Here is a 26462-nt window from a genome sequence, read left to right on the forward strand (position 1 = left end):
CTCATAGGTTCTTTTATGTAATCCTATGACCCTCATGATCATAGTATTTCAGAATCATTGATGGGGTTTGATGAGGGAGGGGAATATTAAACCCACTTTACTGACTGGGAAACAAAACACAGATAAATCATGCACTGGCTACACAGAAAGTGTGTGGCTCAGACAGGAATTTAACACAAGTGTCCAACATCGTGGTCTGGTGCTTTATCCACTAAACTATTCTTCTTAACTCTGCAGAAAGAGAGGACAAGTTTTGTGCATTCCCGTCAAATAATTTCCCTTCTTTCCCAAGTATGCAGGAGGTTTGGGTGACAAAGGGGTCAAACAAGTGAAGTGGAAGAGTTGGGTATGCAGGATCAGTGACTATAGAGATCCACCATCTGTTTTTCTCCAGAAAGGACGAATACTGGAGCCAAAAGGACTATGTTATCCTGATGCTGCAGGGGACATAGCCTTACTCCTTTGTCCCCCGCACAGATCACAAATTCATAGCCTGGCGAATGTGGAGATTGTGTGGTGGTTCCAAATGTCATCAGATCCGCCCACAACTTTTCTCATTGGAGCTGCATGAGATCATTGTTTTTGGTCTGCCGGGACATTTTCTATTAAGCCCATAAGGACAAACACGTAACCACTTGATAAAGATAGTTTGTTCACTGTTCTGAAGAAACTATACCCTGTCTATTGGATAGGGTCTATCCTAAAAGTCTAAATTTTAGACATGTATGAAAGAGCATTTACCTGATATGGAAGGCTAAGAATATGTAGAATGTTTTCAGTAGTGTTCCCAAAGTGCTCTAAGGTTATCTACAGAGCAATTCACTGAACGTCATTTTAATCTGCTTGCTTGTATCTGAAGCCCAGAAAACATATTTGTTAATGTGTCTCTGCACTATAAAATGGAAGTTTCTGTTCACTGAAGCATCTTTCTGATTGTACAATTCAATGTCAATACTAGTGGAAGCTGCAATTGCATATGATAAAGTCAAATGCATTTCTCCCCTGTATTTTAACTGGTAATAGTGCACACCAGTAAGGCTTTTAAATATGTTGAAATGTCTCTTTTTCCAACCAGAAATACTATTGCACTGGGCATCACAATGATGATATTAGTATTCTCGGTGTGGTTGACTCTTTATATGCAATTTTTGCTTTTACTGAAAAACCATTACATAGATGTTCAGGCTGACATTTTCAATTTTGCACATGACTGTTATGGAAATAGGGGAGAATATCAAATTTTCTCCCAGTGATCATGGGGAGAATATAGAACTAGAAGGAGGAAAATAAATGTATGTGAGAATTAATAATGATTCTGTGGCTTCTTTTTATTTTAACATATCCTACCAAAGAAGGTCTTCCTTCACAAACCAGTTACCAGTTGTTATTCTCTTGTTTGCTTATAGCCAAGCTGAAGAAACAGCTGACACATTTTGTGAATGATAAACATAAGGTAATTATTTCTTTTTATAATTGTCTCCCTCAAATGGCTACTAATGCCAACTAGTCTTTCTTTAGCTCAGATTGTAGTGCACAATGTTTCTGGAGCTTCTTAGAATATGCGCAATGCCTAAGGTAGCACACACCCAAAAATTATCGTTGATTTTGGTTTGCTGATTGGATCATTATGGGGAGTAGAACATGAATGCAGATTCATGCCCCCCATTTTGGAGCTGAAGGACCAGATTCCAGATTCAGCTCTAAATCTGTAAGGCTGTGTCTACACTGCACACCTTTTCCGGGAAAAGGATGCAGATTAGACACTTTGGAATAGCAAAATCCGCGGGGGATTTAAATATCCCCCACGGAATTTGCATTAACATGGCTGCCGCTTTTTTCCAGCTTGGGGATAAGACGGAGAAAAGCGCCAGTCTAGACATGATTCTCCGGAAAATAAGACGTGATTCTCCTACTTTAAAGAATCTAGACGTGATTCTCCTACTTGAAAGTAGGAATAAGAGATCCTCCGGAAAAGGGCTTATTTTTCCGGAGAATCACGTCTAGACTGGCACTTTTCTCCAGCTTATCCTCAAGCCGGAAAAAAGCGGCAGCCATGTTAATGCAAATTCCGCAGGGGATATTTAAATCCCCCGCGGATTTTGCTATTCCAAAGTGTCTAATCTGCATCCCTTTCCCGGAAAAGGGGTGCAGTGTAGACACAGCCTAATTGTTTATTGTTGATCGTCCATACATTCCTTACAAAATTACATGTAGTGCTCTTTAATTGCTCATGTATGGCATATGAATGCTCACCTATGATATGACATTGCTCATGTTTGACATATGAAAAAAAACAGACCAGAAATATTGTACTATACATATTGTACACTCCAAAAAGAAACACAAGTTGAACATTTTCTCTCCTTAAATGCTCACTTCTGCATAATAACTCAACAGCCCTTACCATCTTTTTATACATAAGTGTGTTTGTGGGCTTATATATAATTCCTTGCCAACATGTGCTCAGAAGTTAGAAAATGAATACATATGGTTGAAAGCTGTATCTTACCTCTGCTTTTTTTGTGTTTGTCTTAAAATAGATTCTTTCTGTAGAGCTCTGTAAATTCTTTGTCCATAGACATAATATAGAATACAATACAACCTAGAAATGTGAGGGTTTTATTTATAATATGAGCTTTTTTTCTTCCTTCTCAAGGTGAAGGTTTTAGAAATGTGTACATGTGAGAAAATAAAATTATAGTGGGAATTATTTTATACCTTTAACTTTTGTGAGTACTACTTGACTCTTGCAAATACTGCTGACCTGACTTTTAGTTAATTCAAATATAATGAAACATTTACGCTATCTTAATGCTCACACTTGACTGTTTATTGGCTATTTTAATTATAATGAACAACAGGTTATACCAATTTTTTCTGTGAAAGAAAAATTGTGAGATTCCACTTCTGCTTGTGTATGAAATGTGGGATGTTTCAAATGGTATGATATATGCTATTCCTTTTTGTAGCTTGAAGGTGCAATATATTTTATTCCTGTAGTTTGAATTTGCTTTGATATGATTTTATCCTTGTACATTAATTTCTAATAGTTTAGGCCCCAATCCTGCAAACTCATACACACTTAATCTTAAGCATGAAATTAGTCTTCTTGACTTCATTTCAGACTACTACATGAGAAAAGTTAAGCATATTAATTGATCATAGCATAAGCTGGGCTTTATTTGTACCAGTGTGAGCCTTATGCTTTGTGTATGTGTGAAGTATATATAAGCACATATGATCCTCAAGTCAGTGAGGCAAAATTAGACAAATCAGAACATCCAACTAAACAACTTGTTTTATGAGCTGTACATGATCCAATTTTTAACATGAATCAAAATTGTTTGATTTAGCCCAGAAGGCATTGATTATAATATTTCCTCTTTCTCAGGTTTTGTATTGCTTAGAAAGAGCAAAATTAGATGTCTAAGTCTAGGTCGATGATCCAATTGATTGCTCCAGGTGATGTGGTGTGGATGGCAAACATACCATCCAGTGTAACTGATAATAGATAGTGATATAACAGGCCAAATTCAGACTCAGCATAAGTGGAATCAGCTCAGTTGAAACAATTGACTTTTTCCCACATTCACAGCTGTCCTAAAATATTCAGAATAAATGACACTAGCTAAAGTGTGCATGTAATGATGCTGTAGGTAGAAACTAAGCTGTGCTCATTCACGTTCACTTTGAGACATTCAAAATTGTATTGGAACTCTAATTGTTGGCTGGTATTAAACATACTGAGCTTCTGAATTGCTTCTAGGGAGGGCAGAAAATGAATAGATGCTCCTATACTACTTAAGATAGCAAGTTTGCATAAGCTTTTGATACTATTCTACCCTTGATGTCTCATTTATTTCCTCTGGCTTTCACTAGGCTTTAAGGGACAAATCAAAGGACAGGAAAATTAGTGGGCCATATTCTGCCATCGCTTACACCAGTATCAACATAGAGTGACACTTATTCGAATTAGGTTATGCCAGTTTGGCACTGATATAACAGAGAATAGAAATGTGTGTAGTACTTGAGAAATAAAACTGCAGGGCACAGATTATCCAACAATTTCTTGGAATATATTGGAGACATCTTTTTTTTTCAGAAGGTGGAGAAAGCTACTTGGGGGGACATTGTTCTAGATTTGATTTTAACAAATAGGGAGGAACTGGTTGAAAATTTGATAGTGTGAGGGAGCTTGGATGAAAGTGATCATGAAATCATAGAGTTCTAAGGAATGGTAGAAGGGAGAACAGCAGAATAAAGAAAATGGATTCAAGAAGGCAGACTTAGCAAACTCAGGGATTTGTCAGGTAAGACAACATGCAAAGCAAGTCTAAGAGGAATAACAATTGAAGGAAGTTTTTCAAAGAGATATTATTAAGGATGCAAGAGCAAACTATTCCTCTGTGTAAGAAAGATAGGAAGTATAGCAAGAGACCACCCTAGCTTAACTAAGAGATCTTGGATCTAAAATCAAAAAGAAGTCCTGCAAAAAATGGAAACTAGGTCAAATTACAAAGGATGAATACAAACAAATAACAAAAGTATGCAGGGACAAAATTGGAAAGGCCAACACACAAAACAAGCTCAAGTTATCTAGAGACATAAAGAGTAACAAGCAAACATTCTACAAATATACTAGTAAAAGCCCCAAAGAGATGGCAAGCACAAGTCTTATTAAGGCTTTAGTGGGTCTCAACTGATGCATAGACTTTGTGCTGGTCCTCTACAGAGAGATGGATCTTTCTCTACATCAGTATTATGAAGGTGACAACATGCATATCAGTTTGAAATTAATATTTTTATTGTGCATTTGATTTTTTTAATCACTAGATGAGTAGCTTGTTTTCCACTGTAGCACTGTTTATATGGCAATTCTGTAGTATTGATTCAGTTCTTTCAAGAACAGTTGAAGCATCTTCTGAAGCATGGTATCCTTAACTGTTTGCAAAGTAACCTCACATATCTACCATTTTCTGTATAATTTTAACATGGACTCAGAGCTGAAAAAAATAAATTAACAAGTGATAAAAATGCTGTGCCCTGGCATCAGTTATGAACTGAACCATAAAACAGATTTTATGCTTGAGTTCAGGTCTACTTTGGGAGTTCATATGCAAGATGAACTTCAGGCTGAGCCAATCCAACCTGAAGCAAACAAACCAACAGAATTTGCAGGTTTCCATCTGCTAGTTCCTGTCTATGTTTTATGATTCAGTGGACAGTAGTAAGCTAGAGAATGTAAGGTTATGTGTGCATCCAGTCTTGATTTTTAATGGATGTATTTCGTAAGCAAAGATGTTTCACTTCAGTGGTTTTGTTGTTGTGTGTAGGTTTTAGTTTAGTTTTGTTTTGAGTTGGGGGGGTTGGATGAGGATCAGAGAGACACATTGTAAGCTCTTTTTTTTCCCTTCCGTTTTTTTGGTGTATTCTTGAGAAAAGTACCTCAAAGGTTGATAGAATGTATGTATAATGTCAAGAGGTAATTTTCATTGCCCTCTGATTCTGAGCCTCTACAGCCCCATTTCTTGTGTATCCTTCAGTCTTTATTGGTGAGAAAATGGTTAATTTTTCCAAAACGTGGCACCTCTTCTATGCTGCCCCCAGACTCAGTGCTATCTGGGCCAGAGCATTCAGTCAGTGCACACTAGCCCTGTATAAAAGTTTGAAAGTGGGTACAAAATATACATATAATAGCGGACCCAGAAGTTTAGTTCTGTTACTTCTACTTCTTCCCGTGTGCATGTTCCTAAAGCTTTATTGGGGTCAGTGGTTGATGCAATATTTGCCTCCTTTCATTTGCACTGTGGTTGGGTATGGGGAGTTTAAAATAGTGCCCCGATGTTGTGGTGAGTGGTGCCATAGAGCTACCATGGAATTACCACCTAGCGTGTGTGGAATGTGGTGAAATCTGTAGATTCCATGTATTTTTACATAACAGTAGAATTTCTTAGCAGTGGAAGCAAACAACACTTGAGAGTCTATTGCTGGATAAAATATAATAATGCAGAACCTTGTGACTTAAAATATTTAGAATAAAGAAGAGAAGGTGCTAGCATAAGGGAGGACCGTTAGCCTCTAGCAAATCAGTAGGCAACCCTCTTTGAATGCTGATGGCTATTGCTTCCACCTGCTTTTCATACAGACTCTGTAGTATGAAAGGGAACCTGATAAGCAGAAAGACCAGCAGAAAGGGACTACGGGAATATGGTCATTTGTGAGTTCTCAGGATAGGCAACTAAAATTGCTGCAGCATATACCACTGAGAAGAAACCAGGATTACAACCAAGATTATTTACGTGCCCTGAAAGTTTGGTTATAAGCAGCCTTCTTATTTCAGGTATCCTGTAAACCCCTCTTTGCTACTCTAGGGTTTTGTTTATAAACATATATTATCTCATATTCATTGTTTTGACAAAGCACCAGCCCTTTGCTATGTATGTATTTCCTTTCGGCCTCTTTCATCCAACTTGTTCAGATATGGGGTCTGAACATTTTTTTTTTAAATCGCATCAATTAAAATCAAGAATAACACTAAATGTGTTCATTTGAATTGAGTTACTGCTAAATTGCACAGGTACAATTGAATAGAATTAAGCCTTGCGTAAAGTGCTTGTGGATTCTTGCTTTTATCTCTGAAGTCTAATAATACAGCTAACATTACTTTGAATGACATTGTAACTCAAATTCATACCCTGTTGCTTTTGAACTTTTAGACAATAAGTGACTGACTTGAGCTGAACAACAATGTTCTCTTCAAGTTTTTCACATTTCATGTATTGGTCGCTCTCTGCTAATAAATATTGTCTCATCACAGGTTTTTCCATTACAGGTTTTGCCACATTATGACAGTGTTAGCATATGTCTTGTATTATCCATTGCTGCTTTTGTTATTGATGAAAAAGGAGGCTCAGGCTTGCCTCTGGGATTTTTATCTCGTGCATATACTTTTTGCCAAAACAAAACATTACCATTGTTATACAGTATTACTTACTTTAACATCTTGGTATAGACATCTTGCAACTCTTTGAAATGTGCCCTGAACTATTGTGTGCAAGCCATTTCACTGCCTATAACAGCCATCCATCAATGCTTTCTTAGTGTGTGGTCTTTGAGTTTATATATTTAAGCTATTTGTAAATAACATTCCATTGGCATTGATTACTGTGGGGAGTTTTTATTGCAAACATTCTATTTAAAATATATTTTCAATGAGGCTGGCATTTTGTTTAAGCCATAGGAAAGCAGAAACATGTTTTGAACAGAGTAGATCAATTTTCTCTGTGTGATGCAAATGTATCAAAAGTGTATGAAATCGAATTCTCTGACTGAACTAGCAACAAGGATTTTTATGAATGACAAAATTACTTTTTCTAGCAAAGAAAACATTGAAGTATTTTGCCGTAAAAATAAAGCCTACAGCCTAAAAAAAAGATGGAGTGTCTTGCAAATTTCTGTTTTCTATATACACTGAAAGTCTCTGTATAGGAAGTAGATATTATTATTCTAAGAAGTCAACTAGTAATAATGTATCTTTTTTTTTTTTTTTTGCCACTGACATAGGCTATTTAGGGCTTGGGTGTTTTTTATTTATTTATTTATTTATTGTAAAAACCTCAGATGCAGGAAGTGTCACATTCTCAGCAAATTCTTTAAGAAAGAAAATATTTTGTTCCGTATGAGTCACTATCACAATTGTCTGCTTCCAGAGAGTATATTTTGCACATACAGAGCACAATGGAGACTTCACCTTGAGATCTAGTATGTTTCCTTCTTATTTTCTAAGTTTAGCTCTGCAATACTTTGAAACAACGGTTTTAGAAATAAAGGTATCATCAGTGACTAGTTTGCTTTCCAAATTGCATTCATTTTAAACTCAAAAGACCATTTCTATTGTCTGCTGTACTTAGTAATGCTCTACCAAATGTCAATTAATTCACAACAAAAAGCTAAGATTTATGAAATTTGCACTAATTTAGGAGCCAAACTACTAGTTTTCAGTAGTTTTCTTCAGTGTTAACTGACTTTCATATTACAATTGCCCAGTATTGCACCGAATGGCATATATGCAGTGTTTCAGACTCTCTCTCTAATTATCTTCACTGGGTATAATTATCCTTATTAGGTGAATTTCTCTCCTGAATTTGCAAAGGTTTTTTGAATAATTGCATCCCCCAACATGGAGACCAAGAAGTAATACTTAAAACTGTGTCACAAGCTAAGTCTTTGACCCATCAAAAAAATGGGAGTCTGCCCAAACCTCATCCCTTCCGTAAAGTGAGGTCATAGAATCCACCTGCCACAGGTGAGGCTGATGTGAAAGATGCCGTAATACAGGGAACAAATTATTTCTCTGACTGAAATATGATGTGTCTGAATGAGCTCCCTTATAAACTTCCATTTGGCCAAGCTAATCCTAGACTGAAGATTTCATCCCTTGAAGCTTCAAGACAAATTCCTCCTGACAGTCAAGGGGAACTCCTTTCACAATAGCAGGGGTATGATGAGGCAACAACTTGTACACTCTGTCTTTACCAGTCTGATTTTGCTGCTGCGCAGCATAAATTGCCCTCTCCAACTTCGTGCCATGACAGAAGTGGACAGTAGGTTAAAGTAGGACTTTATGCCCGCCTCATAAGTGAGCTATGGGAGAGACAGTGTTTCAGTAACCCCGCATCTGCTGCCACTTGCTAGCTAGCTGAAATTTATCCTTTGTTCCTTCCTTAGGGTGTGTCTACACAGCAACATTATTTCAGAATCATGGACATGATTCCGAAATAACTTTGCAAACATCTACACAGCAATTCCATTATTTTGAAATAATATAGAAATAACAGGCAGCTTATTCTAGATTCTGTAAACTCATTCCATGAGGAATAATGCCTCTTCTGAAATAACTCTTTCGGAATAGCGGTAGTATGGTTGTTCCACTGCTGCTATTTCGAAATAACTCCTCTCTCAGGCCATTCAATGCAATTACTCCCCAATGTTTCTTGGGGCTTTAAATCCACATTAGGGTATCCTGTCTTGGACCAATTTAGAGGCTTCATGGTAGCGTAGACACACTATTTCAAAAAAAGTTATTTCGGAATATTTCTTCTGGAATAGCTTGTTTCAAAACAAATGTGCAGTGTAGAGGTAGCCTTAGAGTTCAGTGCACGGTCTAGTCTAGCAGAATGCCTAAAGTAATTCCCATTTGCTGCACAGCTCCAGTTGAGGGGAAAGAATAGGACCAGTGTAAAAAACAGAAATGAGCAGAAGATCAGGAGCCCACTCACCACAGGTCTTAATTCCATCAGTAACTTCCCAACAAAAATCCTAGTATAGGGATGCTTTAATTTATCATCATCATCGCTTCATTTTCAGTTGGTAAGTCTGCTGTGCAGCCAGCATCTTTAGTCTTCTCAGAAGCAAGATATTTCATAGAGTCATGGAATCTTAGGGTGTGTCTAGACTACAGGGTTTTGTCGACAAAACTATACCAGCGTCTACACTGCCACTGAATTCTGTCGACATAACATCAACAAAACTGCTGAGTTTTGTCGATGGCTGTAAACCTCATTCTATGAGGAATAACGCCTTTTGTCGACAGAGTTCTGTTGACAGAAGGCGTTATTGCATCTACACAGTCCTTTGCGTCTACACTGTCATGTCGACAAAGCAGCTTGCTTTGTCGACAGAACTGGATGTAGTCTAGATGCTCTTTATTGACAGAAGCTTTGTCAACAGTATGGGTACGTCTACACTACATGCCTCTGTCGGCAGAGGCATGTAGATTTGTTTATTCAGCAAAGGTAAATGAAGCCGCGATTTAAATGATCGTGGCTTCATTTACATTTACATGGCTGCCGCGCTGAGCCGACAAACAGCTGATCAGCTGTTTGTCGGCTCGCTGCTAGTCTGGACGTTCCCCCTGTCGACATCAAAGACCTTTGTCGGCAGCCCCGGTAAACCTCATTCCACGAGGAATAACGGGGCTGCCGACAAAGGGCTTTGATGTCGACAGGGGGAACGTCCAGACTAGTGGCGAGCCGACAAACAGCTAATCAGCTGTTTGTTGGCTCAGCGCGGCAGCCATGTAAATGGAAATGAAGCCGCGATCATTTAAATCGTGGCTTCATTTACCTTTGCCTACTACCCTAATCTACATGCCTCTGCCGACAGAGGCATGTAGTGTAGACACAGCCTATCTGTCGACAGAACATCTGTCGACAAAAGTCTGTAATCTAGATGTACCCTTAGAATCATAGGTTTGGAAGAGACCTCAGGAGGTCATTGAGTCTAGCCCCCTGCCCAAAGCAGAATCAATCCCAACTTAATCATCCCAGCCGGCACTTTGTCAAGTTGGGACTTAAAAACCTCTAAGCATGGACTTTCTACTACCTCCCTAGGATAACCCATTCCAGTGCTTCATTGCCCTCCTAGTGAAATAGTTTTTCCTAATATCCTCCCCTACTGCAGTTTGAGACCATTGCTCCTCGTTCTTCCATCTGTCACTACTGAGAACTTCCTCCCTTCAGGCAGTTAAAGGCTGTTATCAAATCCTCTTTCACTCTTCTGTTCTGCAGACTAAACAAGCCCACAACCCTCAGCCTCTCCTCATAGGTCATGTGCTCCACATGCTCCATATTTAGATGGATAAACCTATAAGCAGGAAGTCAACATTAGTGGGGAGCAGTTATTATGATTTGTGGTGGGTTTTACACGAATACAGACAAATCGTAACTTCAAAAAGGAGAAAAGTATCTTGGTTTTTAACTGGACTGAAAACAGATGACATCCTACAAATACTAAAAAGGCACAAAAGGGGTGGTATTCATATCTGAAAAGATGTTGTAAACCTTTTCATTTTTACCAAAAGATGAGAACTCTAAAGCCTTTAATCCCATTTTTATTGTGTATCAGGTGTCAGTGTTGCAAAGTGAAGCTTTTTCCTCCCACTTGTATCTGGTGCACACACAACATTTATTTGATCTGAAATAATTAATACATTCTAATAGTCTGCAATAACATAATACAACAGTCCTTGTATTTAGCTGATGCTGAATTCTAACAGTCATGCTAAAAATTAGCTGCCAAATATATTTGTTTGTAGGATTAGATCTCAAATCATTATATTTCATAGGTTCATAAAACTGTAGAGGGATAAAACCTATTGGTTTTTTCAGACCATCTCTCTACTAATAAGGGATTATTCTTTAGAGTATCTTTGTAGTATTTTGCTGTGTTAATTTTGACAGTTTCAAGAACTTTCCACAATTTACCACATCCCACAAGTTCACAAATCTTACTGTCAAAAACTTTCCCCACGTACTCAGTTTACATTTTTCATTTTTTCCTATGTCCTCTAATACTATAAATAATCCTCCCCTTTGGGAGGAATAGATTGTGGACTAACATTTCTGAAGTACAGAGGAACACACGGTGACTCTTACTCTAATCAGTTATTGTTTCTATGAGTAGTGCTTACAGCTCCAAAGGAATTACTCATCTTACTAATTTAAGTAAGAGCTTTACAATCTGATTCTACATTTCTATCCCCTAAATTTTAGAAGTATTTATTTCCGCCTTAACTGTTCTTTAGCTAGATTCTACACATGTAGCTCCTTCACTCTCTGGTCATATGTCAAAGCTTCTTGCTTCCTCATCTTTTCTGCTCCTGTCCTCTGATCTCCACTGTTTCTTTCTAGGATGTGCATGCTTGGAACAGAACTCTTTATGAACAATGGTTCCATTGGCATATACTTTAAGCCATCAAGTCTATAGAAGCTGGACCTCCCTGGTCCTGCACCCTCAGGACTTGACTGGTCCAGGATGAGGGATTTTGCCGGTCCAGGAGAGATCCAGCCAGTTCCCCACCTCCTGCTGGCCCCCACTGCCCTCCCGACCCACTGGGCAGCCATCTGCTGTAACTCCACTGGGCAGCCCATACCTGAGGTTTGGGGCAGCCACATGCACTACACACTGTGGCTCCAGCCAGCCATGTGCACCAGGGCTCCTTGGGCAGCCCCACATATTGTGTGCTGGGGCTCCCTGAGCAGCTGTGCATGCATTGCGTGCTGGGGCTCCCAGCCCCACTGGGCATCCCCACTGCCATGCGCAGGGCAGCCCTGTTATCAGCTCCCTGCGGGAAGCCCACTGCCCTGCCAGTACTGCAGGGATCTTTACTGCTGGCCCTCCACTGGGATTCTCTCATCCTGCAACATCCATGCCGGACCATGGATGTTGCCGGACCAGAGAATCCCGGTTAAGAAAGTTTCAACCTGTACAGTGAAAGATTTATTATCCGGCACTGTGTTAACCAGAAAACTTTGTTAATTGGCTTTGCCCACAGCCACAATAACGTCGCAGCTTCAGGCACGCGTGTTTACCTCCCACCTGTCCAGCCAGCCGTTGCGTGATATCATCAGCAGATGCCTCCTTCCCCCTCAGTCTACCCTCGATCTTTCGGGAGCCGGATCTGCTAGTAGGAAGTGGGGGCAGACCAATAACCTGTTTTATTCAGCATATTCAATTACCCGGCAGCCCCCATTCTCTGTGAGTGCTGGATAACAAAGTCTGCTCTGTAAATAAATAGCCATTTTGAAGTATATGTAGTGAGAGCCATGAAAAAAATGGGTGTATAGATTAAATGAAATTATCCTAAAATTAATAAATAACCCCCAACTAAAATTATTTAAAAAATTCTTTCATTTTCCTGTCAAGACTTACAGTGACAATTCTGTTTACCCTTTCTTCAGCAGATGCGCAAATAACCTAAGGAATGTGACTCTCTGACCCACAGTAGGTGTTACGGATGTCGATTGCAAAGACATTTCCAAAATTCTGAGGCCTGGAATATATGTTCTGGCTGGTGAATAGGATTCAGTCCACCCACTAAGGAAGAAAGATTGATTAACATTTAAAGTACAAGCACCCAAAGTTGAAGAATTCTCACAAAAATAATTTATTTCTTTGTGTCTAAGGATTGGAAGAAGTTAAATGAATGGGTAGGTTAATATTGGTGGTTAATATTTAAAATGAAAGTGCCCCTGGAGTACAGCAACACTCTCAAGATAATTTATGTAGTAGGCTTATATTTATAATTGCATTTTCAAATTTAATTCAATTTTTTTCTCCTTTGAAATGCAGTTTGAAATTGCAGTCATAGGGTCAAATTCATCCCTGATGTGCCTCCAATAGTAGTTAATGTAAACTTGGTCTTGTCTGAGATGAATCTGTCCCATTATCTTTAATTGTTACCTTGCAGTGTTTATGCATACAGGCAGTCCCCGGGTTACGTACAAGATAGGGACTGTAGGTTTGTTCTTAAGTTGAATCCGTATGTAAGTCGGAACTGGCATCTAGATTCAGCCGCTGCTGAAACTGATCAGTTTCAACAGCGGCTGAATCTGGATGCCAGTTCCGACTTACATACAGATTCAACTTAAGAACCCCAGGCATCCCCAAGTCAGCTGCTGCTGAAACTGATCAGCAGCTGATTCCAGGAAGCCCGGGGCAGAGCAGCTCTGCCTTGGGCTTCCTGTAGTCAGCCGCTGGTCAGTTTCAGCACCGGCTGACTTGGGGACGCCTGGGGAAGAGCAGCTCAGGTGCTGCTGGGTTGGTCCAGTAGCGCGGCCACTCCTCGGCGCTACTGGACCAACCCAGCAGCACCCCAGCTGCTCTACCCCAGGCGTCCTGATTCAGCCGCTGCTGAAACTGATCAGCAGCAGCTGAATCAGGACTCCTGGGGCAGAGCAGCTGGGGTGCTACCGGGTTGGTCCAGTAGCACCAAGGAGTGGTGCTGCGGGACCAACCGGCAGCGCCCCACCTGCTCTACCACAGGCCCCGGGCTTTGCTCCATGTCTCCCTGGTCTGCTGGGGGGGACACTAGCTGCGTCCCCCCCCCCAGCAGACCAGGGAGACGCGAAGCAAAGCTGCGGAGGATCTGGGCCGGACCGCGGCGCTTCCAGATCAGCAGACCAGGGAGACGCTGAGCAAAGCGGCGGAGGACCCGGGGCCGGACCCGCGGCGCTGATCTGGAAGCGCTGCGGGTCCGGCCCGGGTCCTCCGCCGCTTTGCTCCTCGTCTCCCTGGTCTGCTGGCTCCCCCAGCAGACCAGGGAGACGGGGAGCAGCTTTTCTCACCCCGGAGGGGGTGGGCGGCGGGACCAGGTGTCCCACCACTCCAGTCCTCCGGGGCGAGAAAATCCCTGTTCGTAACTGCGGATCTGACATAAGTCGGATCTGCGTAACTCGGGGACTGCCTGTATATATTTTCCCACTTAAGTGAGTAGGGATTTTGTGTGTGTCTGAATGCAGCATGAGGTTCTTTGTGAGTGAGTTACATTTACCTAGAATGTTCTGTGAATATTTTTTTGAGATGGACACTTATAACTTATTTACTCATGGGTGTAGCTAATACGATAGCATAAATATTATCAAACTCTGCAAACTACTTTGGTCAGGATTCACAAAGGGACACAAGTACTGTGACATTGTGCATTGCAAAGCCAAAGTTTTAGCTCATAAGAACATAAGAATGGCCATACTGAATCAGAACAAAGGTCCATCTAGCCCAGTATCTTGTCTGCTGACAGTGACCAATACCAGATGCCCCAGAGGGAGGGATCACAACAGGTAATACTTGTGTGATCCCTCCCCTATCACCCACCTCCAGAGAAACAGAGGCTCGGGATACCATTACTACCCATCCTGGCTAATAGCCATTGATGGACCTAACCTCCATGAATCTATCTAGCTCTTTTTTGAATCCTGGTAAAGTTCTAGCCTTCACCTCATCCTCTGGCAAGGAGTTCCACAGGTTGACTCCATATAGTGACAGAATCAACAAACCCTGAGTTAGGTGCTTAACTCCTGAACTAGGGTAGATTGGTGCTTGAAAACGGGATCCACAAAAGTCTATTGTGGATCCACTTAAATTAGCCAATGAGAGGTACTGATGAGATGGGTGTACACTAATCCCCACTCCTCTCATGCATTCAGGTGCCTAAATCTGGGCGGCAATGAGGCACTTATCTCTGCTTGTGATCTGCTCTGCCTGTCTTCTGGAGATGGGACATCCTAGGTGCTTAAGATGTTTCCTGTGAGAATGGCACAGGTACTTGCCTAACTCCAAGCAAAATAGTGGGGGACTGGGGAAGGCGGCTGTTACCTCAGCACTTAGGGTTGTCACCAGGGATAGGAGAGACCAGTTCAATTTCCCTCTTTGCCTGGGTAGAAGAAGGGATGTGAACAGGGGTCTCCCATGTCTCAGGTAATTGTTTTAATTACTGGACTATTCTGATGCAAAGGCTAGGAAGCTGGAAGTGTGATGGTGAGTGTGATGGTGCATCAGGGTTCCCCCGACTCCTGCACCCCCATAATGGCACGAACAGACTCCACCAGCCAGTAGAATATAGGGAGTTTATTGCTTCTCCAGGATACAGCACAGCATAGATGGAATCTGGTTACAGGGCAGGCCTACGATGCCTCAGCCCTCCTTGAGATGGGGGAGACTGGGCCCCTAAATCCCAGCCCCTTGCTTAGGCTTCTTCCTTCATGATACCAGACAGAAACTAAAAACTCTCTTCCAGCCCTGCCCCAGAGCCAGGTGCTGGTCTCCACCTTCCTCCCTTTGTCTCTCTCCCTGGGAGGCTGAGCCTGGGTGTCTGGGTTAATACATATTTGGGAGAGTCAGGGAGAATATCACATCACAGCGCAGGAGGACCCCTAGTCACAGAGCAGACAGCACCCCCACTACGCCACAGTGGGCAACCCTGGTGGACCATATAGGGGAAATAAAGTTGCAGTAACCCTGTATTGGGACAGTGAACACCAATTGCATGAAATTGTTTTCTAACTCACAGTAATTATTATCTGAAGATGTCTTCCTTTCCCAAAATAATGCATCCTGTTCATGTGGAATTTCCCTGAAAACCAGATCCTCTAATTCTACTCTGGTAGAATTGTAAATGACAGGCTAAGCAAATTTTAACCTACATTTATAGCATGCAAGTAAATACTTACTCAAAAGCAATTGCTACATTAGCCTACAAAATATAATTTCATTGCTATCTCTGAAAAAGGGAATTACTGGTAATAAAAGGGAAAACCTAACACTTGTTATCAGCTCCCTTTTGCGTCTGGCTAGGAGATCCTGTCAGCAAACTTGTAGTATTAAATGAGATTTTAGAAGCTTTAGGGGTTCTGCTAGAGAGGCCCTAAGGGATGTGAATCACAGATGTAGAGATACTGGGGATGAGTGAAAGATAAGTTGGCAAAGAACCAAGAGGCATCTTCAAGCAAACGGAGCAGCCCACCACTGGCATTTCTCCATATTTTTTTAAAGAGAATTATGTCATGGATTCTTCGAGTATGGTATTCAGGGAAGAAACATACTTTCGTTAATGAGAGTAAAAAGCTTTTAGCTTTTGCATATGAGAACACCACTGCCATTTAGAAACTCCACACATCGGGAAAGTCAATATCTATGAAATAAAACACAATGGAAAATGTTAGTGCACCCAACATCAAGTAACCTTCGCTATTACACAAAGCAGCAGGATACAGAGAAAATGAGGACATGCAGGGTTTAGCTAATAAAAGTACTTTATGAAAAATAAAGTTATTTTCCTCATGTAATTATAAGCACATATTTGGAAGGAGCTTTCTTGAATATAATGTGGTACTTCCCCAGGGTTGCCAAAACTATTCACATCAAAATTTGAACAGACACCGAAGGGTGAGAAGGAAGCGAAAGCAAGAACAATCTGCCTCCTACCTTGTATTCCTAGGCAGTCAGTTACAGTGTTAAGGTATGTCCTGACTACACAGCTTTTAGTGACCTAGCCATGTCAACACAGCTGTGTTGCTAAAAGTCAGGCAGTGGCACTTTTGCCATCCAAAAACTTCCAGTCCCGTATGAGCAGCATTGGCTTTATCGCCAGGAGAGCACTAGTACCTGAGAATGCTTAATGGCGTCTGTTCTCACACCCTGTTTCCACTTGCTTATAACTTTGAAACTTTCACCTATTGGGCTAATACTTGGTCTGTCTGGTTTTTGTTTGGTTTTAGATTTTTAATTGTTTTTTTCTTAGTAAAATGGCAAAGGGATAAGCAGTGCAAACACTTTCCCCATTATTAAAACACACCCATGTATCCTGTTTTGCACAGCTCTGCTGCCAAAATATCTTGAGACAAAATTTGGCAGAGAAATAGCCCTTACTTAGGCATGGTGCCTCCATTCTTTGTTTTGGAAGAAACTGGCTTGGACTTGACCAAGTTACAGGCTTTAGAAATCATATAGCAATAATGTGCCATGGTTTATTTCATTAATACGCTGAGCACCTGCAGTTCCTGGAGCTCTCTGGCCAATACCATCAAACTTCAGCACCTAAAGTTAACTATGACATCCATAAATAGGCACCTGAATAAAGGTGTGGGAAGCTACAACTCACTGCATCTGAGATAGTCCACTTAATATAGAAATCTCATAAAACGTATGTGTATGTGTACTATAGATGTAACCCCGTACTCTTTCATTCCGTATTTGCTTAGATACAAGTCTAAGTAATTTCAGTTGGAGTTTTACTTGAATTAGTAAAAACTGCAGGAATCATCAATAGCATCATATATTTTCTCCTTTCTCTTCCACCTTGTCAATGCAACTGCCCTTTATCAGTTTGGACCCCCAAGCGAGATAGGCACCTACATAATGGGCTAGCAGTTACACTATCTGGAGGAGACAAAGTGTACAGGGGTATGTCTACACTACAAAGTTAATTCGAACTAACAGATTTTAGTTCGAATTAATTTTGATAGGCGCTACACTAGCGCTCCACTAGTTCGAACTTAATTCGAACTAGCGGAGCGCTTAATTCGAACTAGGTAAACCTCATTCTACAAGGACTAACGCCTAGTTCGAATTAGCTAGTTCGAATTAAGGGCTGTGTAGCCACTTAATTCGAACTAGTGGGAGGCTAACCCTTCCCAGCTTGCCCTGGTGGCCACTCTGGCCAACACCAGGGAAACTTGTCTGCCCCCCTCCCGGCCCCGGAGCTCTTAAAGGGCCACGGGCTGGCTACACAGTTTGTGCCAGTTGCAAGGCTGCCAGCACCTAGCCAACAGACCCTGCACCTGGCACGCCATGAGCCAGCCACCCGATGCCGCCCAGCCCTCCCCCTCTTCCCGGGGCCAGCCTGGCGGCTCCTAGGAGCCTGCCCGGGGCCGCAAGAGGCGGGCACCCACTTGGTCTAGTGCGGAGATCGTGGACCTCATCGAGGTTTGGGGGGAAGCCTCCAATGTCCACAATCTCCGCACTAGCCACAGGAATGTGGCTGTCTACGGCCGCATGGCTGACAGCCTGGCCGCCAGAGGCCACCAGCGGACCCGGGAGCAGGTCCGCTGCAAAATAAAGGACCTGCAGCAGTCCTACTCCCGGGCCTGCCTGCCAGGGGCCGACCCGGAGGCCTGCCCCCACTTTCATGCCCTGGACCGCATCCTGGGGGCTCACGCCGTCCATGCCCCCCGGGGCAGAGGGACCGGTGCTGGACACCGAGGAGGAGGAGGAGGAGCCAGAGGACGCCGCGAGCCAGAAGCCTACCCAGGACCTCCGAGGAACCCCACAGACAACATCTCCTGTGTCGTCCGAGGCCGGGGAGGCCTCCATCTGTGAGTACCACCATGCTCCCCTTATGTGTACGGGGACGTGGGGGGGAGAGGGAGCCCAGGGACCGTGCGCCTGGGCCTTGCCCACCATGGAGCAGCAGCTGGGTGTCATGCAGGGGCCCTGGCGTTGCAGAGCGGGGCTGGGTTTCACCCACCTTGTCCCCAGGCAGAATTGACCACTGCTCTTGTTTCACCACAGCCGCAAGACCTGGGACTGCAGGGCGCACCACGCCGCCTGCAACAGCCACCCGCGCCCGGGCCAGCAGGCGTGCCAGAAACCAGGAGGACTACCAGCGGTGGCACCTCCAGTTCATGGAGCAGCTGCTCCGCAACCAGGAGCACTGGGTCCGGGAGGAACTTAGCAAAACGCTAATTCGAACTAGTTTTTAGTTCTAGATGCGCTAGTTCGAATTAGCTTAGTTCGAATTAACTAATTCGAACTAAGTTAGTTCAAATTAGTGCTGTAGTGTAGACATACCCCAGGAGAGTTGCATCTACCAGATAAGGGCATAGTGGTATTTAAGTGGTGAATAAGTCTTGTGCTACTTTCTGCAAAGAGATGAATTCACCCATAGTTTGTAAACGTGTACATTTTCCTTTCAAGACTTGCTGTGGCCCAGTTACTGTGACTTTTCAGCACCCAAATAGAGAAAAGCTTTTACCAAAACCCTGTTATGTCTGGAAAAAGTTGGTTGACTAGACAGGAGTTTGCAGTTCTCTTGAAATTTTCAGATAACAGAATTATGGTAGTCTGGGGAGAAGATTCCTCCACACTTCGAAGCAGAGTCCCAGCCAAATTAAGTTGGTATGATTACCAAAAATGGTTAAGCAGGGATTTCAAAGACCTGAAACAATTGACCACAGTAAGAAACATAAATACGGAAATAGCACAGTATCATGGTTTTTGCCTTCTTGATACTTTTGTACTCACAGCCTTCACCTCAAAGATTGCTCAGGATGATTTGAGCTGGGATTTGAGATCTGATATTGAGGCTTGCTTATAGAAGATGTGGCCTGCAGTGTGTGTGTATGTGTATGAATATATAACCAAATGTGTTAGCCTCTACATACTTTTAGGCATAGTATGTGCCATGTTAATAGATATTTAACACAGTGTGTCTGTGTGTGTGTGTGTGTGTGTGAAAGAGTGAGAGTAAGAGTGAGAGAACACACATGCAAGTGCATACACACTTCAGCTTTGGCATTAGAAAATAGAAATAAAGCCCGTCAAAGATAGAATGTATTAATATGCTACCCTAGCTACAAGTTTAAGAAGTGCGTACACCACAATACTGGGTGCAATCTTAAATGCTGTATAGAGGCTTTTACCTTCTAAACAACACCGTTATAAATGGAGGTAGTTTTGGGTCATATTTTGAAAGCACACCTTCTATGTTAGATGACTATGCCGTGAGATAGGAAGTGTTTCCCAAAATTGTATGTATGTCTCCATTTCATATGGCACTGTTTTGTCTTTAAATAATATATTTAGCTAAGTTTGGTTGTTTTGTCTCTTGAACATTTAAAATAATGGTCCACAAGTGTATTGAAAACAAATGGCCACGCTTTCATAGTCAATATATGTATTTATATAAAAAAGCTTGAATGCAAAGCAATTAAGACAATAATTAACACAGAAGTACTTTGAGATTGTGAGAGGTGTATCAATTATATAACTACAGAGTACTCTAGAAACATTGATTATGGCTAAAACTAACCTCCTCAGTTAAAAAAAAGTTTCTTAGTCTATCCACAGAACAGATACATAAAGTGATACACAAAAATATTAAAGGCAACTGTTGTTAGATTTGTGGTGCTCAGCTTGAGACAACTCATTCCCAGTTTTGAGAGATGCAGAGTATTTTCAGTTCCCATTGACTTCATTTGGAGTGGAGTTCTTTAGAAGACCACTCTCATAGGATATGTCTACACTACCCTGCTAGTTCGAACTAGCGGGGTAATGTAGGCATACTGCACTTGCAAATGAATTCCGGGATTTGAATTTCCCGGGCTTCATTTGCATAAGCGGGGCGCCGCCATTTTTAAAACCCCACTCGTTCGAACCCCGTGCAGCGCAGCTACATGGGACATGAACTAGGTAGTTCGAACTAGGCTTCCTAGTTCGAACTACCGTTACTCCTCGTGGAATGAGGAGTAACGGTAGTTCGAACTAGGAAGCCTAGTTCGAACTACGTAGTTCGTGCCCCGTGTAGCCGCGCTGCACGGGGTTCGAACAAGCGGGGTTTTAAAAATGGCGGCGCCCCGCTTATGCAAATGAAGCCCGGGAAATTCAAATCCCAGGCTTAATTTGCAAGTGCGGTATGCCTACATTACCCTCCTAGTTCGAACTAGGAGGGTAGTGTAGACATACCCATAGGGTCTCAGGCTGGACATGTTGTAAAACATTGGCTTACGTGACTTGCTAGAGGTCCCAGATTCCACCATTGTCAGAGACAAGAGTGCAGCCCATGGATATTGGCTCCTTACTCTGTGTTCTGACCACTAGACTTCACTTCCATGTACCTAAACAGCTAATATTTATGTGATACACAAATCAATCACAAAGAATAACAGCCAGGACAAATGTAGGCCTCACCAACTCCTTCCCTGCCTGTTTTTGTAAGGCAATTATCACGGATGTCAACCTGGAGCAGTAGTCACATAAGAGATTGTGGCTGAATCTCATGCATCAGTGAAGAGGCTTCTAAGGTCTATTGCTGAAACTGATCCCGTTACCTTATTTTATTTAAATAGTGATGAGCCCAAAGTAAACCCAAGATCTGAATACTTCTGTACTTCAGAAAAGTTTCAGATCCAGATGTTCATCCAAGCATTTTGGTTTAGGCCTTCCTCTAATTTTAGTTGTAAGTTTTCATAATAATTAATATTGAATGGAAGTAGTTATTGTGGGACTGATACTCATATCACAACCGGTACTTTATGGATAGCATCTATAAGTATAATTGAATATGAGGTTAAACGCTATCATGGCATAGTATAATGTGCCTATATCATCCCTAATAGTTTGGTCTTGAGTATCAAAACAGAGATCACAGCCCTACTACTTTAATTTCCTTGGCCATTAATCTTTTGTCTTTCCAAACAGAACAAATGTATGAAATAACAAATGGTATTAATCTCTCATATTGATAACATTTCAAAGGGGGTATAATGAACACAGAGGGATGTGAGAGAGACACAGTACTATACCTAGCTATAATTCAGTGTGCAAACAGTTCTTCCATACAGGCTTTTAGCCCAGTACTCTGCCAGTGCTTGATAGGACATTAACCAAAATCTTCTTAGAGTGGGAATCAGTTTAAAAAAAAAATCTGTTCTAAACACTTGTAATGAGATTCTTTCTGTGACTCGGTTGCTAGCAGAACTACCACCCATTTAAATGTTTCCCAGCAATAAACTAATAATTACAGCTTAGAAAAATATTCAACAGAACAGCTGAAAATGCAGGTTTGTCAAAATCAAAACTTTTCAGAGAATACATCACTTTTGTTCAAGTTTTCAATAGGGAAAAGTCTCAGTTGTCTTCTTTTGATAATATTGAGTATATTATTTCAATTCATTTTGTTTTTATTTACAAAGTATATTAAATATTAAATTTGATATTATTGAATGTATATTGTCGTGAAGTTTTGACATTGGCAAAACAATAATTTTATGGTTAGAAATGTTTCAAAACTTCTTCTTAGTGGGATAGTTAGACATTTGGGCTTTCTTTTCTGATTTGGAAGGAATACAAAATTCTGGTTTAAGACCAACTCTACTTACAAGCTGCTTTCGATATTAAGAAATTAACTGTTCCATCAAGTGGGTATCTTTCAGAACTAATTGGAGCAATTTAGTAGCCTTTTTTGTTTTTATCCTTCCTTTTGACCTGCATAACTTTTGTTAGTTCTGGCCTCAGGTACATCTGAAAGCAAAATCCACTTCCATTGAGCAGAGACAAAAGAGTAACAGTCCCTTGATTCGTTTTCAGGTTTTGTTTCCATAGTCTATACGAATGCATTTCAGATAAAATTCTATCAGGAACTGCAAGTATGACAGTTAATTTTATATTTCCCAAAGCCCTGATGTAAACAAACACTATGAAAGACTTTGAGATTGACAGAGCTAAAACATTTTGAATTGAATGACTAAAATTGTAATATAGGATTCAGGGCAAATTCAGACCTCGTGCAAACAGGTAGAATTTCATGGATTGTTAATTTGTAATGGAAATGGTGTTAGAATGGAGAGACCATGCAAAGCACTCCAGCTGGAGGTGGGCACAGGCTAAACAAACACAGGGAGAGGGAACGATGGCCCCTGCAGTATATCCATGCTGCCCAGTGTGATTCTGAATAGGCCCAAAAGAAAGGACAAGTATAGGCGGGCCAAGAAAGAGGCCCTTACTGATGCACTTACACACATCCACTGGCCCCAAACTCCTGCATAGGGGGAAGACGGATGGTGCTAAGACTGCAGGTGTCACAGTGCAAATTCTGTTCCACCCCCAGGTCTAGAATAAAGACTGTTGTGTGGTTGTGCTAGAGAAGCCTGAGGATGGTTGACTGATTTCTTACAATGCCCCTCAGAGTTCACTGCATGTGACTTGCGCATAGAGTAGTCATCCCTCCATTCCATGATTGTTGAGCCTAGGTCAGGACTTAAGCATGCCTCTGAGAATAGAACAAGAAGCAATGGGTTTAAACTGCAGCAAGGGAGGTTTCGAAAAAGTTCCTAACTGTCAGGGTAGTCAAACACTGGAATAAATTGCCCAGGGAGGTTGTGGAATCTCAATCTCTGGAGATATTTAAGAGTAGGTTAGATAAATGTCTATCAGGGATGGTCTAGACAGTATTTGGTCCTGCCATGGGGGCAGGGGACTGGACTGATGACCTCTCGAGGTCCCTTCCAGCCCTAGTATTCTATGATTCTATGTAGTGACATGGTGCCACAACGGCTGTGTTCTTCACTCTGGGTACGTCTAGACTACATGCCTCTGTCACCAGAGGCATGTAGATTAGGCTACCAGACATAGGAAAATGAAGCGGCGATTTAAATAATCGCCGCTTCATTTAAATTTACATGGCTGCCGCGCTAAGCCGACAAACAGCTGATCAGCTGTTTGTCAGCTCAGCACGATAGTCTGGACGCGCGGGTGTCGACATCAAAGGCATTTGTCGACCACCCAGGTATGCCTCCTGGGATGAGGTATACCTGGGTGGTCAACAAATGCCTTTGATGTCGACACCCGCGCGTCCAGACTATCGCGCTGAGCCGACAAACAGCTGATCAGCTGTTTGTCGGCTTAGCGCGGCAGCCATGTAAATTTAAATGAAGCGGCGATTATTTAAATCGCCGCTTCATTTTCCTATGTCTGGTAGCCTAATCTACATACCTCTGGCGACAGAGGCATGTAGTCTAGACGTACCCTCTGTGAGCTCAAGGGTCAGGCAGTGCTATTGTCTCACTGTGACCAACGGTTCCAAGAAAAAAATAAAAACACCTGAGGGATTAGTACCTTTACTCCTTGCCTCTGTCAACAGGGATATTGCACCATTTAATCTGCGTTTATGTTTTTATTTCACGGGATCATGTTAATTGCACCTCAGCTCTTAGATAATTAGCAATATTGAAACAGTCTACTCAGATAAAAAGGAGAAGTGTGACCCATAAACCTACCCTGGAACAACATGTATTGCTCACCTTGGGGCTTTTTGTTACCTAGTGCTGTCACTTTCTGCATATAAACCTGAGTCACTAGCCCCTCCAAACTAGGGACTCTGAAAAAAATTGTTTCAGCTAAAAGTTGACCATTGGCCTCATGCTGCTAGCTGCAGTTTCTCAATTTCTTTTTGTCTGAACAGCCACTCTTGAACTTTGAACTGCCGTTTTAGTGGAGAGAAAAAAGTTAGTGGATAGCATTGATCGTATGTAGCTAATGCCGAGCAGCTGGATTTCAAGAGCTGCCTTTTATAATGAGAAATTGTCCAGTGATACAGGATCCTAATCCAGCAAAGAACCTAAGGACAGACTTTTAAAGGTTTTTAAGCACTTGCTGGGATTTTCAGATGTATGTAGGTGCTTAACACCCATTTTAATCAATGAGTTTTAGGCACCTTATGCCTTTAAAACTCTGGTGCCTATTCAAATACTTAAATTGAAGCGCCCATGTAGTTATATTGTAGTCATTCCTCAGTTACTTGAAGTTAAGCATGCACACACTCAAATGCTAGTAGTCTATGTGTTGTCTGCATTTTTGTTTTGTGTATCTGTAAATTTAAAATGGAATTAGTGTATTAATGTATTAATGAAATGCAAAATTTCTGTAACAAGTAAACAGATAATGGTTACAGGGTCTCACACATCATTGGTTGTGAGCTTATTGCACACCTGGAGGCTCCCTACTTTCCTCTGTAAGTGGCCACACTCCTATTCTCCTCTATTTCAGGGAACCCCTATAACTCCCTATCCTCTCCTTCATGTCAGAGGCTCTGTGTGTCCTCCCCATTCCTGCTACCTCCATACAAGGGTCCCGTTGCTTACCATGGCAGGGCTTCTGTGTGTCTCTTCCTCTCAATCATTTCCTCATATCCCCCACCAACACCAGGAAAAAGCTAAGTGCCCCTACCCATGCTGGGAGCACCGTGTGAATCCTCATTCCTCTTCCCCCTCTCCCTAGTGCCTGGGACTCTCTCTCTTGTCCTTTTCAAGCACCTTTCTTCCCTTCCCCCAATATTGGTAGGGACAGGTGGACAGTTGGGGGTGTCTACACAGCAAAGTTATTTCAGAATAATGGCCATTATTCCAAAATAACTATGCGAGCATCTATACAGCAATTCTGTTACTTTGAAACAGTTTTGAAATAACGGATGGCTTATTCCGACTTCTGTAAACCTCATTCTATGAAGAATAATGCCTATTCTGAAATAGCTATTTCAAAATAAGACGTGTGTAGATGCTCCACTTCTGCTATTACAAAATAGCCCCTCACCAGGGCCATTCTCAGTTATTCCTCCTGGGACTCTAAATCGAGATAGAATGTCTACATTAGGGAAGCCTGCCTCAGACTAATTTTGAGGCTTCCCTGCAGTGTAGATGTGCTATTTTGAAATAAGCTATTTTGGAATAACTATTTTGGAATAGCTTATTCTGAAATGACTGTGCAATGTAGACATAGCCCTGATGGCCTTTCTCTTTCTCTCTCACTCTACCTAGAGTAGGCTTTGAGGAAGTAGTTCTCTAAGGGTATGTCTACACTACCCCGCTAGTTCGAACTAGCGGGGTAATGTATGCATACCGAACTTGCTAATGAAGCCCGGGATTTGAATTTCCCGGGCTTCATTAGCATAAAGCCGGCTCCGCCATTTTTAAAAGCCGGCTAGTGCGAACCCCGTGCCGCGCGGCTACACGCGGCACGGGCTAGATAGTTCGAACTACGTAGCCATTCCGATCTATCTGTACACCTCGTTCCACGAGGCATACAGATAGTTCGGAATAACTACGTAGTTCGAACTATCTAGCCCATGCCGCGTGTAGCCGCGCGGCACGGGGTTCGCACTAGCCGGCTTTTAAAAATGGCGGAGCCGGCTTTATGCTAATGAAGCCCGGGAAATTCAAATCCCGGGCTTCATTAGCAAGTTCGGTATGCATACATTACCCCGCTAGTTCGAACTAGCGGGGTAGTGTGGACATACCCTAAGAGAGGGGGAACTAGGGTGCCTACTTCATGCTGTTGGCCTTCTGACTCCCCCAGCTGGCAAAGCATCAAAAGAGAAATACCATCAGCTGAACATAGGACCTTATTTTGTTCAG

At 42.0% G+C, this 26462-nt stretch overlaps 1 protein-coding gene across 4 annotated transcripts in view; it reads left to right on the forward strand.

Annotated features, from left to right (window-relative positions):
• Positions 1 to 26462, forward strand: part of CHRM3 (cholinergic receptor muscarinic 3) — a 461598-nt gene that overhangs the window by 404875 nt on the left and 30261 nt on the right. Inside the window, exon 1 of one of the 4 annotated variants that reach the window (XM_006117425.4) lies at positions 390 to 1453. The exons of the other annotated variants lie outside the window; for them this stretch is intronic. Coding sequence (XP_006117487.2) covers positions 1440 to 1453 — 14 coding nt within the window. The 5' untranslated portion in view covers positions 390 to 1439. Of the gene's footprint in view, positions 1 to 389; positions 1454 to 26462 lie in introns of those variants that run through there. 4 annotated transcript variants of the gene reach the window in all.

Source organism: Pelodiscus sinensis, chromosome 3 (genome assembly GCF_049634645.1).
Source record: "Pelodiscus sinensis isolate JC-2024 chromosome 3, ASM4963464v1, whole genome shotgun sequence".
Lineage (NCBI taxonomy): Eukaryota > Metazoa > Chordata > Testudines > Trionychidae > Pelodiscus > Pelodiscus sinensis.